At 42.4% G+C, this 16,220-nt stretch overlaps 1 protein-coding gene across 1 annotated transcript in view; it reads right to left on the reverse strand.

Moving 5' to 3' along the window:
* Window positions 1-13,229, reverse strand: part of LOC307039356 (vitamin D3 receptor B) — a 33,247-nt gene extending 20,018 nt beyond the window's left edge. Inside the window, exons 1-4 of the mRNA XM_079681332.1 lie at window positions 12,727-13,229; window positions 12,180-12,253; window positions 2,791-2,938; window positions 1,765-1,895 (exon numbers count right to left, since the gene is read on the reverse strand). Of these exons, the coding sequence (XP_079537458.1) occupies window positions 1,765-1,895; window positions 2,791-2,936 (277 nt within the window). The 5' untranslated portion in view covers window positions 2,937-2,938; window positions 12,180-12,253; window positions 12,727-13,229. The remainder of the gene's footprint in view (window positions 1-1,764; window positions 1,896-2,790; window positions 2,939-12,179; window positions 12,254-12,726) is intronic.
* Window positions 13,230-16,220: the final 2,991 nt, after the last annotated feature.

The following is a 16,220-nucleotide window of genomic DNA, read 5'->3' on the forward strand; positions in this document are numbered from 1 at the left end:
GGAGACGTAGTCAAAGCTGAGATGTGCGGTGCGGTCTTTGCAGCTCGATTAAAAACTTACATCGTAACAAGAGGAGCAACTCCTGAAGACCAGGGAGAGGGCTCAGAGTGGCAGAGGGGACCTGAGTTCCTGGAGGCCGCTAGAAGAATGGCCCATGAAGTCGGCCGCGGAGGTGGCAACCGGTGCCAGAGAGAGTGTGGGCAAGCTTCAAAGAAAGGCATTCTCGGTAATACTCACCAGAGCCCAGTCAAACAAAACCCCTATCCATGACGACACCAGTGGAAAGGACGCAGAGGCTGAGGAGTCCCTAGTTAAGGTTGGCGGATCCCCAGAAACCTCCGAAAGGGAAGAAGCTTCAGTCTTGACAGAGAGAAGACCGGAAGGGAAGTTTCGGAGCATTGCATTTCTGAACCTGGTGAAACCAGTGAGGTTCAGCAGTCTGGCTAGGCTATGTAGAGTGGTCGCATGGGTCCGGCGAGCTGCAGAGAAATGGCTGACTAGAAGAGGCCGAGCGGCGGGTCAAGCAAAGTGGGAGGCTAGAGTCCTGGACAACAGAAAAGTCAAACCTGTGCCTCTGCGGGGGGACCTGGCTTCGGGGTCGTTGAAGATTCCGAAGTGGAGAACTAAGAAGAAGGAACCTCCTCAGACACCACCACCAGAGCAAGGTTATTTAGGTTGGTGGCCTCCTTGGGTCATCCGACCAGGAGGCCAAGTGGGAGGTGTGCTGTAAACTCATGGTTTTGTGTTGGGTGTATGAGGGTTAAATTAATGGGGTTCAGTTTATGTGAATGTGACTTTAAATCTGGGTGGAGATTCGCGGGGTTGATTGATGTGTTATAAATAGAGGGGAACATAAATTAACGTCATTGAGATTGAGGAATCAGGAGAGGCCACTAGTAAGTGTGATTATTGTACTGAATGTGATTTAATGTGTATGGGATATGTGTGATCCTAATTGTTGTTGTCCTTTTTCCTCTAAGGTTAACAACCTATTCAGATTTGATTAAATCATCAAAACTAGGAGTTGTTTCCGTCCATCTTGATTCCACCCATACTGTCGGGAGATAGACAGTACAAATACCGTTAAAAGGACCAGAGCGATAAACGGTATCGATAAAAGTAGTAGTACCGTCCCTATATTTAACAGTTCTTCCCAGAAACACTGGGGAGGAAAGAACGTTCAGCTGGAAGTGAGAGGCCTTTGCTTAAAAGAGGCCCAGGGACAATATCCGGATACACGAGGAGAAAACAAGGGGAAAAACGTACCTGCTATTTACAGACCATGAAAATAAACAAGGCTGTGAGAAAAGAAGAGGCCTCGCTAGTTTGTACATAACAGCAGGTGTTTGAACCTCAGATGGAGTAAAGTCACTCTGAACTAGTGGAGCCTCCCCACATTGTACAAACAGAACATGTCAACACTGTAATGGGGGCGAAGACCCAGAGATACTTGACCGCTGTCCAAATGTTACATAATATATGTACAAGAGGGACAGTAGGCCCCCAATACTGCAAACACAGAGTTGTGTAATGTTTGCGTTTCATCCAAAAAAAGAAACAAGAAAGGTAGACTGCTATTAATGTCTAATTTCTCTGCAAATAGCTGCTATTAATGAGCACATCATTCTGTTAAAATATTATACCTATGAATATATTCATAACCACTATTTAACCCCACAAAGGGGTTATCCCTATTTGAATACATGTCATGCATCACACAATGTGATATTGCCCTAAAGCATATGGGTCTTGTGTCATACTTACACTCTTTCATCATGCCAATGTCCACACAGCGTTTGAGCCGGCATGCCTGGCAGTGGCGCCGGTTGTCCTTGGTGATGGTGCAACTGCCGTTAAAGGGACACGTGAAGGCGGCCTTGCGCTTCATGCTGCGCCTAAATAGAATGTATACATTTTACAGTCTGTTAAAATACACACACACACACACACACATATATCAGTTCATGGACACACAATAGTACGATTCACTGACAAGAATCTCGTTAAAGCTCTATTTTTGTGTATGAACATTATAGCAACTCACTGGATTGACTTTGAATTGAATAAGTGGATAAATAATTTTAAGTGAAACGGCATAAATATGGATGAGTAGTACTGGGAAATCTAAAGACAAGTGCTTCGAAGGTGTGACGCAAAGCGTAGTGAGTCAGTCATCAACGGACTGCATGTACCATCATTTATTCACAGATTTGATGAAAAACACACGGATGCATGCGTGGTGAGAGTTCAAACGAGGGCCAGCTGAGCGACGAGGAAGGACATTATTAAACATCCTTTCTTTTTCATCCTCCCCCTTAAAGTCTCAACACCACCCGCCGGGAGGAACGGACGTAAACGGGCGGATACATCAAACACACACAAGCTCAAACAATCTTTACTTGCTATAGATGTGTCTTAAATTAGGAAGTCATGTGTGTATCAATGATCTGACCGCAGCCAAGGCATTACCTGTAGGAGCGAGCTCATTTGTATTCTCTACCTGCTGTGAACGTGGATGTTGTCAGTGCTTTTCAGTGTGTTTCTAATGCAACTGTGGGTGGTAATTATATTTAATATGTGTGTGTGTGTGTGTGCGTGGGTGGTTGGTCATTATAAATGCATGTTAAGACCGGCGTTTGTATGCTAATGTTTTCATGTGTAAATACTTGCCAGTCGTCATGCATCACTATATTTTCATCAGGGTGATATAAGTAATTGCGCTGCTACACGAGGCAAACTTAGTGCACGTGTGTGTGTACATTGAATATGTCAATATAAGCATTTGTGTACCTGAAAAACCCCTTGCAGCCCTCACAGGTCATGGCGTTGAAGTGGAATCCGGAGGCTTTGTCGCCACACACGCCGCAGATCCGCGGCACGTTCCTATCGAACTCATCGGGGGCCAGAGTGGACGTACTCACAACTGTGGTTTCCATCACTAGATAAAGAGAGGGCAAATGGAGAAAGACAAACAAATAAGCTCCAGGTTATACAAACGGTTCACTTGCTCAATAACTCAATAAGGGAAAAAGATGAGATGGGTTGCCAACTTGTGGCATCTGAAGTGAATTTAAAAACATTTTCTTAAATTATAGTCTGGTTAGTGTTGCACAAGATACGCGAGAACAAAATAATATTTCAAATGACCTACCATCATTTTCTGATTAAGATTACATTTTTCAAGCCCCATCTGCTTTTTTTGTGATTACATATAAAGGGTTGTCTCTTTTCAAATTCTACTAACTTTGTCCCTTCCTTCAGGACATTTGAAGTCCTGAGGTTTCCCCTTCGGAGTAGAATTCAACTCCAGTGTTTTTGTCCCGGGGTGAGGAACTGGAGCCGTATCAATCAAGAGGAAAAACTCTTGTTCCACTCCAAAATGCTGAATCTGGGTTACATTTGATTACATACTGCTCCGAGTATCTATTTCACTTAACGGCCTCGTGAGAAGGAGAGGGAAAAAAAGGCATGTCACCGCAAGGCTAGCATCCTCATAAACAAACAATCACTGTCCCTTTTCACAAAGCTCCATTCTTATTCTCCTCTTTGCTTCCACTGCGGAGTGAGAGCGAAGCAAATGATGGGTGGGTATGGAGGGCCAAGAGAGGGGAGGGTAACTAAACCGATACGATCCTCCACAACCTCACAAATCAGCACCCAATGAGAGGAATGGGCCTGGATCAATAATTTTGAATGTTTTTGACTGATCAATCCATCACTCAGTTCTCACATACTCTTTTAAATGCAACAACGGTTTACTTTGTCATGTTGTTTTTCTACTTCAGTGCAACTTTGAATATATTATGTACAGTATACCTTTAAACCAAACTCTTTCCATGGCCAATTTTATGAACAGGACATAAAACAAAAAGGTCAAAATCAGAAAGGAAACAGAGGAGCTTTTCAACTCCTCACAGCTGCAGGCGAGCCGAGCTACTGTACATGGACCACTTGTATCTTAGCACCACATGCTTCACATAGGAACATCTGACACGGTTGTTACGGTACAGTGCAACGTTAAACATGCACACAACTGTAAGGAGAAGCAGCTGACAGCATATTTTGGTGGGGGGATTTCAGCGAACTGATAAACAATAGACCACAGAGAGACTCATCAGGTTAATGGGAAACTTAGGATTGGCTACCGCCACAGAGCCTCAGTGCTCAACTCAGGTTAATTGATCAGAGCCCTTGTTTCTGTTTGGCTGTTTACAATATCTTTCTAAAGCGGCCAACATCAGTTATGAATCGATAGTTGCAAAAAGAAGAACAAAAAACAGAACTGCATCTGATTTAGAAGCAGCTGAATGTGGCCCAAATCTGGAGAAAAAAAGTTCAGATTTCATGTGATTTATGCACACGAATACAAACAATAGCACATCTTTATCACATGTGTGAAAAAGAAAAAGTGGATTTAGAAAACTTTGTCTATTCTTATCACTAAACTCTTGAAACAGTGAGCTCTGGATTCAAAGCTTAGCAGTCATTTCTAACAATGCACAGAAGGGAGAAAACATGTGGGTATCTTATCCGTAACCTGAAAAACAACATTTCATTTATTCTTATTGGAACATTTACTGTCCCTCTGCATAACACTATTTATTTTGTTGCAATAACCAACATGCTTCTCAGGACAGAACAGGCAGGGAGTGTGTCCTGAACTCCCCCGTGCAGAGGCAAGGTACACACGTAGGTCCTTCATACCAGGCTACGATGCTATTGTATTCTACACATTTAATATCTTCATGGCCACTTTACAATTTTGGTTTATTCATGGCCACATCAAGATAAGGCCTCCACGCTATTTACTATATGAAACCACTAGTCACCAAGGTGATGTAATATGAATGGGCACAGGTTTTACATTTCAAGCACTCACTCCATGCAGCTACATAATGTGAGTGACATGCTGGCCAAGAGTCTGAGGCTACTTGGAGTTTGTATACAGGCAAATAGTTTTCTGAACGAGCCAGTACATCGAGTTATTGCAGCCTGAACCCCCCCCCCCCCCAACGCATCGGGGATATCTGTTAGATAATGATTATTTTGGTGGCTTTAACGTGAGAACAAGTCAGCAAATAAACAGAAAGCTTGGTCAGGTTATGAACACTACTTTCTAGACTCCTGCTGACTTTGAAGAGCAAGGCGACACAAGATATCCTTCTTTACTTAAATCGCACCAGATTACACTCTGGGATTTATTGTTAGCTAGTTGAGAGTTTTTGTAGAGAAATGCATTACTATGACTCTTTTTAATTGGTTCCTTTTGTGTGTGGTGCAAATGTTGATTTTCAATGAAAGAATGTTGGAAATAATTTACTTTTTATTTTTTTAAATCAACAAGGAATTAGTTTTATTTGAGCAATTTACCGGGAAGAGCAGATAGCCATGATGACTGACTTAGATAACCCCTTCGTTAATTTATTGCAACTTATCATTAAATATATTTTCTCATATGGTGCAGCCCTATTGAAGAGGTTACATTATCAACATACAAAGTATATGGATGACCAAACTGAAAAATGGCAGCATCTTCTGCTTCTTTGAATATATAAGAGTCTTTTGGCTAAAAAACTGCCATAATATAATATTACACAACACTAACCAGAATAAATGGCAGGGTGCTTTATAGAACATCAAATCTGTTCTGCTGTCAGCAAACTAATCCCAACAAGCACTCACACTCATCACTCACTGTGAACCAAGAGGGAAAACACCCATTTACATTGGATATCATCAACTGATCAGTGAAGTCACTCTTCTGTGATTGCATTCAGCCATGACAGGCCATTACACTAAATGCACAGTAGTATTGAGAGAGCGCTAAATAATGCATGAGGTTATTAGACCAGATCTGTACTCATTCCTGTCCCGGGTACGCTCAGCTAGAGAACAGGTTTTGAGCTTCAGGCTTCTACTGCATGTCTCACTCTTGAATGATATTATGTGTACGACATTCGGCGGCATAAATCAAAATCTGCCATTGCAGTAATAGTGTGAGACATTACTCATGCGTTAAAGCCCAAGGATAAAGTGTATCAATGAGGTTTCCGATTAGCTCACAGGGCTGAGTCCTGCTCTTTGACTATAACTAGTGTGCTTAAAGATTGTAGCTTAACTACTTGACCAACTTGAGAATCACTGTCATTCGTTTTGAATTGGGCCTTGCAGCATTATTAAGCATTGCCACGAACAATATTAGTTTAAAAAACTTTGAGTCCAGCAACTTTTCAAAGCAACTGTTAAACTCCAATGTGTCGGCGCTGAAAACGATTTGCTTCCTGCAAAAAGAAGCAGCACATTTTAGACCGGAATAAGATGTCAAGAACACAGTGAGCATTCATTAGAGTGTGTCCTCTGCTTGTTACGTTCAAGTCAGGACAACTTGTCAAAGGTTGGCAAGTTACCAAAAAAAGGAAAGCCCCTTTTATTTTAAGCACTACTCTTTTTCTACATGTGCATGTTTCTGTTCCAACATCTAATTAACAATCTTAGGCAGCAAGCCAATCCTTAAGAAAGACATGACAGATGAGATGAGAGAGGACTCGTGCCGTCTTGAATATCTGTGTCAAACATATTTAACTATGTACACTAAAAAGGAAGATTACACAAGGACACTCTTAGTCTGTGAGTGTGAATGTGACCGACTATAAAAGTGCACATATCCCTTATAAAGTGGGGAGCTACTGACTGTAATTAGAGGACAGCTCAGCATCACGGCTAGTAGGAGTTGGAATAAGCTCACACCAGCACCAACAACTTCTACTTAACTGTTACATTAGCAAATGTGAAATGCTTTCAATCTCTTTAGTTGTCTTTGGCATTTATTGAATATGCTTAAAGCAGTGGTCACAGTGAAAATAAGCTTTTTCATAATTTTGTACTTATTTAAACAACCACATGCCCAGTAAGTTACAAGAAATGCTGGTTAAGCGCCATGTTTTTTCACAGCAGCAGAAATTCCTGTGTCACATGTTAGGCCTAATTTTACTCTGCATATGCGGCAATTACACGTCAATACACGTGTAGTTCAGATGAGCTTGCATGTATTGCCCTCCGCTGTTAGAGTCCGAGAGGAAGTGCCAGCGCACACACGAGAGGGCAGAGAAAGTAGTGTAGAAGAGAGAGAGGGATGCACTGGAGAAGCAGGCCAGAGGGCGCGGGGGGGGGGGGGGGGGGGGGGCTGTAGAGATGGAGTAAAAACAGATAGGATATAAACATAGATACAGCGAGTAGGGGAGGGGTGACCTCTTTGTCACAATGACTTTCTGTGTCACAAGGCGGATGTGAGAGGGGAATAGTATGCGAGCACTCGACAGTGGCCCAGAGAGAAGAAAACAACACAAACAGCCTCAGTTTGTTATCCTAAAAGAAGGCTAAAAATATACTGTCACAAGACACTTCAATTACTAGCTAAAAATAAATAAATGTCTCATCTCTGGCAGCGTCTCTTCTTGACAGTATCTGGGAAAATATTATTGCTATAGGATTGAAATGTTTTGTATGATTTATCTCAGTTGGTGTTGCTTTTACTCCCTTTATTTAATCGAGATGTTTATCCCTAATGCAAATCCCTTGTTGGCCTAAAAGACTTTAAGGTTCAAAGCATGGAATGGATTGGATAACAACCCATGTGACAACCAACACACCCCCCTGCTCAGCCAATGAGAGAAAAGACATTGAAGACTGGCACAGTTCCGTTTTTGGGGTTTAACAAAAGGACATAGACTAAATCTGATGATTGCTTCCTCAGATGAACCTTGAAAAGGCAGAAAATAGGGATAAATTACTATTTTCTGAAGCAAAAATGTCTTGTTTTGTCCAACCAACAGACCAAGCCCAAAGATATACCAGTAAGCAGCTAGAAGATGGAGATGTTTGGCTTTGACAGATTTCAGCTTTAGTTAAAGTATTCACAATTGTTGACAAACGAAAAGAGAGGAATTGATCACGTAGCGCAAAAAGAATCCCTTTAGGATCAAAAACGGATTAATCCTAAAGAAAGAGGTAAAAGAAAGTCAATCTGATGAATAAGGGGATAAAAAGATGGAAAAGACATGTGAACTGGAAGCCTGGGGTTTTGGAGTCTCAGTGAAACAGCATCAGTGGTCAATGAGCAGGAGATGAGGCCTGCTGTAATTACGCGCTGTACCGCAAACTGACTCAGGCATGTCATTTTAAATGGGTGGTGAAAGCTACAAAATAAAGACATTACCCTAATTTTGGTGGCGTAGCTAGGGAAGAGGCTAGGGAGTTTCCTTTTCTTTTTACCCCAACAAATTAAACGAAGTGCTTCTTAGCATGCAGTGGAGCAGTGACTCGTCTTTTCCTCCTTTGATTTATTTACATCATGTCTGAAATGGAACGCATGTGTCCCTTAATCTAGGGACTGACGTTACAAGCAGTCCCAGGTTAGATTTAAAGACACTGAATGCAGAAGCCTTAATGTCTACATTTGACAAATTGTTGAATCTAATGATGAATCGTCTTGTGCTGTTGGGGGTCTGGGCTTAATTAAGAACAACATGTCTTGTCATGTAAAATGATATCTATCAAAACATTGGGGTAACCGACACCACATTACAAGTCCAGCGATTAAATATGAACAACTGAACACCAGGCCAATTTTTTATTTAGTGGAGTTGAAGCAATATTCTAAAATGATATAACCTGTGTCTCATTTATCACCGTAAATTGTTTGCACCATCTGCATCCCAAATGTATACGTCTAACTCGCACCTTCTAATTAGCTGACATTAGGTGTCAATCAGTGCTAGATTAAATCTCGACTACAGATGGTGAGAACCTTAGGGACATAGAGTCGAGACTTGTTAAGTGCTAATATGAGATATAGTAACGCTCTACACCGATGATATTGCACAATGAGTGCAGTACTTCGAAAATGGTAATTCCTGAATATTTGTATTACTGCTGCAGTTTGAGCTGCTGTAAAATATTCATCCGGGGATAAGTGCCAAGGTGAACCATGGCAGGAATCCAAAACCACTCATAAAGGTAGCTTATTTCCTTCTGTTCTACTTGCTACTTCATTTCATGCTGCGCCATTGGTTTTCTTTGTCAGGTGCCCAGCTAATACGAAAAAGACATAAGTGAGAGCTTAGCTGCAAAAAAGATCTGGAGCGCAGCCCAGATGTTAGATTAACTTTCATCAAAGTCAATATTAAGTGATTATAAACCCCAGCCTCCACCAACGCCCACCGTCTAATAAAACTAATTAAGTGGGGCCATTATTGCCTGGGAGTTGAAATGAAACGTGATCGTGGACAAGGCAAGATATACCAAAGTGGGTAAAGAGGAGGATCCAGACAAGGAGGGATCATTTTAACTGCACACAGACGTGCAGAAAAGCGGGAAATAAAAAATAAAAACCCTGGCATCACGTCTCAAGAATGTCAGCAATGAGCTTACAGACCACATCCCAACACATAAGAGTCGGAGTCGGAATCACATCCAGACCTATAACAGCAGAGGAGCAAAGAGAGGGATTGCTGTGGAACGCCTGACAGGGAGAAGGAGGTCCTGCCTGACAGTCCAATGAGCATCCTCCGTCAACATCACATGACGCAATCCCAGAAATGGTTCTGAAATTGTTCCATGCTGCCAAAAGTTTCATGCTGCCAAAAGTTTCTCTTAAAGGGAAAGACAGAGAGAGCGCGAGAGAGAACAGGGAGAAGTTGTGGAAAGGGTTGGAGGCAGAAAACACAAGGCGATGTGTTTTACTGCATACCTCGGGCTAGGTCACTACGAGTACAGAAGAGACATAAAATAATCATATCTGGAATGACCCGGCCTGCAGATCAGGGTTATAAATACATGGACTTATGATCCACACATTAAAGTACACAACTTAATTCAAATATGATGTGTGTTTAGAAATTGCCTAAGAGAAACAATATGGGAAAAACAGATCGGGAAAAGAGAACAATGGACAAAAAGAGACAATACGGACATAACAACAAGTCGACAAACTGGGTGAATGCAGCTAAACAACTGGCTGAGCAGACTAGTCCAGTCCTGTCCCTTTGCTTCCCTCTCTCTCCCCCTCCCGCAGCCTCCACGGGTCTATCTCATGCTCTTTTCCTGCGATCACAGGGAGCATGTTACAGCAGCCATAACAGCACATGACAAGGGGACCTGTGCCCCACACAGGATGGGCTAAACTGGGGTGGAAGGGGGGGTCACATGTCCCGTGTCCAACCCTATGGTCTGTGCACCACTCTTCCCCCCCCACCCCCCCCTGCCCAGGCCCCAGCGCTGGCCTGCAAGGCGAGAGAGAGGCAGTGACGGCAGCCTGCCCCCTTATGCTGGGCCCCTTGCTGGACTCTGGAGAGGGAAAAGAGACGAGGCAGGGAGAGGCCCACTCAAACACACACCGAAAGTCCTGTTTATGTCTATGCCGAATTTGACAGAGAATGCACATTCTCAAGCACAGAGAGTTGAGCATGCAGAGAGCCAACTGGACAAAACCGGACAGGCAACAGAAATCTGGGTGAGGTGGGTGCAAATGCGAAAGCCCACAAGTTGAAGTTATATAACCTCAAATAAATGGTATCCCCCCCCCTCTCGGGAAATACGTAAATACTGTAGATGAGAAACAAAACACTTTTGAAAGATGGAAAAAATGTATACGTTACATCCATAATTCAGTTGAAAATAAATAAATCTAGATATCCTTCAATGCCCTATTCATCAAACAATTAATTGTATTGTTTTATTCTGGACGATATCTTTCTGCATGACCTGTGCTCCATATACAAAAAAAATCTACCTGTGTGATGATGTGTTTGGCCTACAAACCATTAACCACGTAATTGAGGACCAAAAGACATTAGGGGGAACTTAACACTTCATTAGCCTCATATGCAGCTCAACATATGTGGGAAACAGCACGCATGTACAGACAAGTGGGTCTTTACAAGTACAGCAGCTTCCTTCTTTCTATAGGGTTACATGTGAGAGGAAGGGACCAATTACTGTAGTCACGAAAGGGGGGTGGGGCGTATATTTCAACGTACAGAAGACCTAATGGACTGTACCATCGCCACAGCACACAGGTCCATTACAACCTGCTACAGATAAAGTCAATACAGACACCAATGGAGCCCATTTTGTATCTTCACACACAGAAATACACTGAAAGTGCATTCAGAAGTTGAAGGGTGAATGGTCCTCATTTGGGTTGAGTCTCCCATTCGGTCGCAAATAACAGGTTATCTCGTACATTTCCACAAGATATAAATTCAGAACATGTGTGGCCGTTGATCTCAAGAGTGCCAAGTTGTTGAGGAAAGACGACAAATTCTCTTTTCAAAAAGAAGCAATGAAGAAGCAGACATAAAAACACCATCTTCCCTACTGCGTTACAAATGTCCATCTCAATATTCAAATGTGTATTTACATCCTGTAATTTGGTCCCCTTCAGATGTACTTTGAAGGGATGAGCAGCAGAGAGAAGCGCTAGAGGCTTTTTGAATTTCCTAATCAAGTAAGACAAGACGTTCGTAGTAATAAATTATGTCATTATCGGGCAGGGGCTCAGTTCTACATGGCTATGCTGTCAGTGGTTAAGGAGTAACAATAGGTGTAGATTTAGAAATAATCCTGCCACGCGATGTGTGTGTTTGTTTATGGACATATTTTTGGACATGGTCTAACTGTATGTTACATGAAAAGAGGGCTGAATTCTCCACTGACCCCTGCAGCGTATCTATGTTTTATAAAGGGTTATTGTGTTATTAAAAAGGGAGCGAACTAGCTCATAATTAATTAAATCAATTATGGGGGACATTCCACAAAGTCCACAAAGTGTGCACATCCCTATAAGTCAGGCCTTTAATTTAAAAGGGGGTCACTCATGTAGGTCACAAAGTACTGACATCAACTTCTTTCATATTGTGATGTTACATTCATGGACATATTGATAATAGTTAATGCATTACATCTTAATACATTTGTACTTGTTCAAAGAATCATAGTTGTGAAATCACGAGACTGAAACAATTCCAGGAGATACGATTGCGGAAATGCGTAACGGCAAAGCCACATATGTTAGATGTTGATGTTAATAATAGACTATTTCAGAGATGTTCAAAATACAGCAAGCCACAAATATACACGTGCAGGAGGCATGTCTTCAAATCAACAAAACAATGTCTCACCTGAGGTTTTAGCATTCCCTTGTACAATAGGTAAGTGTTGAAACCTTGCCTCAGTTTTTCCCAAGTTGTTAATCCTGTTCAATAGAAAAGCAAAATGGCATGTCGCAAATCAGTGAGTGGGCCTCGTACCTGACCAGCCGTCCCTCTGTTTATATAACAGTGAATTACTTTCAACAGCAACATACGCACTCAATTGTGATCAGTAGCGTAAGCGCGCGCACACACACACACACACACACACACACACACACACACACACACACACACACACACACACACACACACACACACACACACACACACACACACACACACACACACACACACACACACACACACACACACACACACACACACACACACACACACACACACACACACACACACACACACACACACACACACACACACACACACACACACACACACACACACACACACACACACAAATTAAAACTGTGTCAAACCTGTTTCCTACGAGGACTCGAGCAACATAAATTACAATTACTCAACTTCAGCATTCCTCCTGTGCATGCAAGTTTCATACCTCGGCTCAACTTTTCCCCATGAAGACCCGAGTTGCGTTTAATCCTCTTTAGTCTCTCCGTTGGTCGTCGTGTTCATTCATGCTCTTGCAAAGTGAGTCCCCTCCATGTTGCCTGCTGGGTGGGTTAGCTTCGAGCAGAGAGAGGACCGCGTTGTACTAAACTCAAAATGTGAGGCGACTTGGGGAGAAAACGTCAAACTCGTACGCCCTTCTAGACGTCGGCACACACACACACAGCAGCGCTGGTAGTAGCTAGCGTTAGCGTGGCTAGCTGGCTGCTTTAACCCTAAAACGAGGCACGAAGTCCAACCAGCTTACTAACCGCTCTGCGACCGCGGCCGACGAACATCCAGCGGAAAAACAGTTGAGACGCAGATTTATTTCAAAGACGCGCAAACGTACGCACTAACATGGAGAAAACTCAATCACACCTACGGTAGTCCGACGTGAAATACCTCCTTCTTCAGGACCCAAATAGATGGCCATTACTTTTTGTTATGCACCGCCCCCTCTTCAGGACCTCTACGGGAAAAAAGGGATTTCCCCCCCAGCCCCTCCGGTAACCAATCACCGGTGGGCTCGACGTGTATCCCTTGCTGTGATTGGTGACATTTCGGCCGAGCCCGCTTTTCTTTGGTCGGCTCCGGGGCGCATAAGCGGAGAGCCGCCCCCTCAAACAGGGGTGTGTCGTGACGTCAGAGGTAACGGAGAGGTAAACAACTTTGACCGCGTGAGGTTTAAAGCAACATCGTTTCGCCTCTAATCCCCGAATCAATGGACACCCCGGTGTGGGGGATCACCGCACCTAGATAATACACCGTGATTTCTCAATAATGTGGAAAAAGTCCCGTTGGGGTATTTTTTTTTCTATTGCGCCACGGTGTCTTTGTTTTGCTGCTTCAGGCTTTGAGCCACATATTTGGAATTTGAATACACAACACCATCACCGTCGATACTACGCAGTTGAAATAATAAAACCAGATATAACTGGTCCTTAAACTGCCGCTGTGCGCATTTTGCTTCATAATTTCTTTGACAGTTTGCAAATGTGTGCACTGAGGCGTGTGTGTCGGAGGGGTGTGTCTACTCTGCAGTACAGTGGTAGGCTGGGAAGCGATGCCGATGCTGCATGGCGATCTTGCCAAACATTTGCAATGCATGAGAAATGGCCCAGTATGCTAAATATAGACGATTAAACAATCCATTACACGATCACACTGGGCAAACCTTGCTGAATTGTTGAGCCTATACCAAGGTAAATCTTGTTTTGTTTTTTTTAGCATTTATTAGGCTACATTTGTTCATTCATGGTTGCGTGCACATGTGAGCTATGTGGTGTTAATGGTTTGTGTGTGCGTGTGTACGATGGGGCCAGAGGAGGGGGCCTGGGTGAAGGTCAGGGGTGTGTCTATAATGTAAACACAGTAAAGGCGACAGATACGAAGGGGAGAGGAAAAAGAGAGAGGAGGGCCTCATCCGGTTCCATATAACTCCTTTACTCCTGCTGCAGCCTGAAAACAGGAGATACATCTGTGCAGATTGTAAAGAGAACACTGTGCTCAGCTTTCAGATTATTTAGTATTTCCAATGATGTTAAGGGAGTTGTCTTTCAAGCAGTAGACATTATTTCATGACATTTTATGAGGTCAGTCAATATGTTATGTTTTGTTTATTTTTGTATTAAATAAAAGCTAAACCAAATACAATACAATTTCAAGGACTTTTATTGTGGTACTATTTCGATCCCATTCTGTATATTGTACTATTTTGAAATCATCTTTATTTTGGCCTTAAGCTTAAAACATAATACAATTCTGGATCAGAATCATAATACCTTTATTCGTCCCACAGAGGGGACATTTACATTTGTTACAACAAGTAAATAGACAAAACATCAATGCACCCGAGTTCGTAAACAGATGAGTCGATTTCAGATAATATCAGTAACAAAAACATGTAGGCTGATACTAGCCACCTACTTACAACATGTACAAACAAACTATGCCTTGCTTCTGTTGTTTTTATCAGATGTGTTTCAGGTTTTTTACACATGTATAACCTGCACTAGTCTAACAGTAACATGTGCTCTATAGTTGCAGTTGTTCACTGCTTTTCTGCTTTCTAAATCACATGCCTGCATTGCATTGCTTTCAAAACAACCAGAAATTTGATGACATTCCCTAAACATTCCTGTCCACTACACACTAGGCAGCTAAACATGTTGCACCCGCTGTTTGGGTAAAGAGTACAGACCACTTAACAATTACGGCCACATCAAAAAGCCCAAGCTTGCACGGGCAAAGTTCAATGTCAACAAAAAACATCTTCTTCTTTTCTGTCTTAAGCAAATTAGCATAACCTGAGCCCTCTAGCACCTTAGACATGTGTCATAAGCTTGTTGACTGTTGATTAGTGTCCAGTGACTGGTAGTAAAGTGTGTGGGTGTTAGGTTCATGCACATGGAGAGTTGATCCTTGTCCTGCGGCTTGGGCGGTTTCCAAGTCTGGCACCAGCATTGGATCAAGCTGCTCCGCTAACAGAGATTTGTTTGGCTCCACAACACCCATGTCAGACATGTATCGTGGCCCAGCCATTTTGTGTTCTCACATGCTCCGGCCCTTCACAGTGAGGTGGCCCACTGTTTGGAAACCAGAAGAGTGGAAATTGTAAATCAGAAACACTTGACACACTAAAAGTTAGCACCAGTGCCACAAATCAGTTTTGTGGCACTGGTGCAGGAAAATAAATAACTTGCATAGTAACACATGCCTTAAGAACAGAATGAGTTGACTTTTTATGGTGTGAAAGGACAGATAAGGACATCAGATTACACACATATTAGGATGTGCACATCCAAGCATGTGGCTGCAGATTTATAGAAGATGCATTTGATTGTAATTGGTTTGATTAATATGTTGTTATTACCACCACAATAACAGAAAAATAAAAAAATTACAGATAAAGACAATCATTTACTTAAGTGGATTACTGTGCCGAGTCAAATTGCCCTCAACTGCATGTCAACATAATGTTGCACGAAAGCAATGTACCGTAAGTTGAATTGTGGTGTTGTAAAAGCTGAGACAAGTCATGAAACGTAAATAAAAAAACTGAAATTACAATTTAAAAAGTGGGTTTAAAAGTGATTTACAGATTTACAACCCTCCACATACAGCAGAACAATCAGGTCAGAGCATATCAGGTAAGATAAGAAATACAACTCCAAACATTTTCATCTCCAATAACTACATAAACACGTGATTAAACATCAAGTGTCTAAATTCTTTCTTGACCTTATCAAACCTATATTAATTACTGAAGACAAACAGAGCTACAAAAGGAATACAATCTATATGTCACAAATCCTGTTTTTCCTCCCTCCCAAATAATGGAGTGTTTTGTGAGTAACAACTGTGTCCACAGCGAATGTTAGCCGAGCTCTCAGGTGCACCAGTCCCCTTAAAGCACCTGAAGTTATCTCCGGCCAGATTCTG

This window comes from Notothenia rossii (genome assembly GCF_949606895.1).
Source record: "Notothenia rossii genome assembly, chromosome: 5".
Classification (NCBI taxonomy): Eukaryota; Metazoa; Chordata; class Actinopteri; order Perciformes; family Nototheniidae; genus Notothenia; species Notothenia rossii.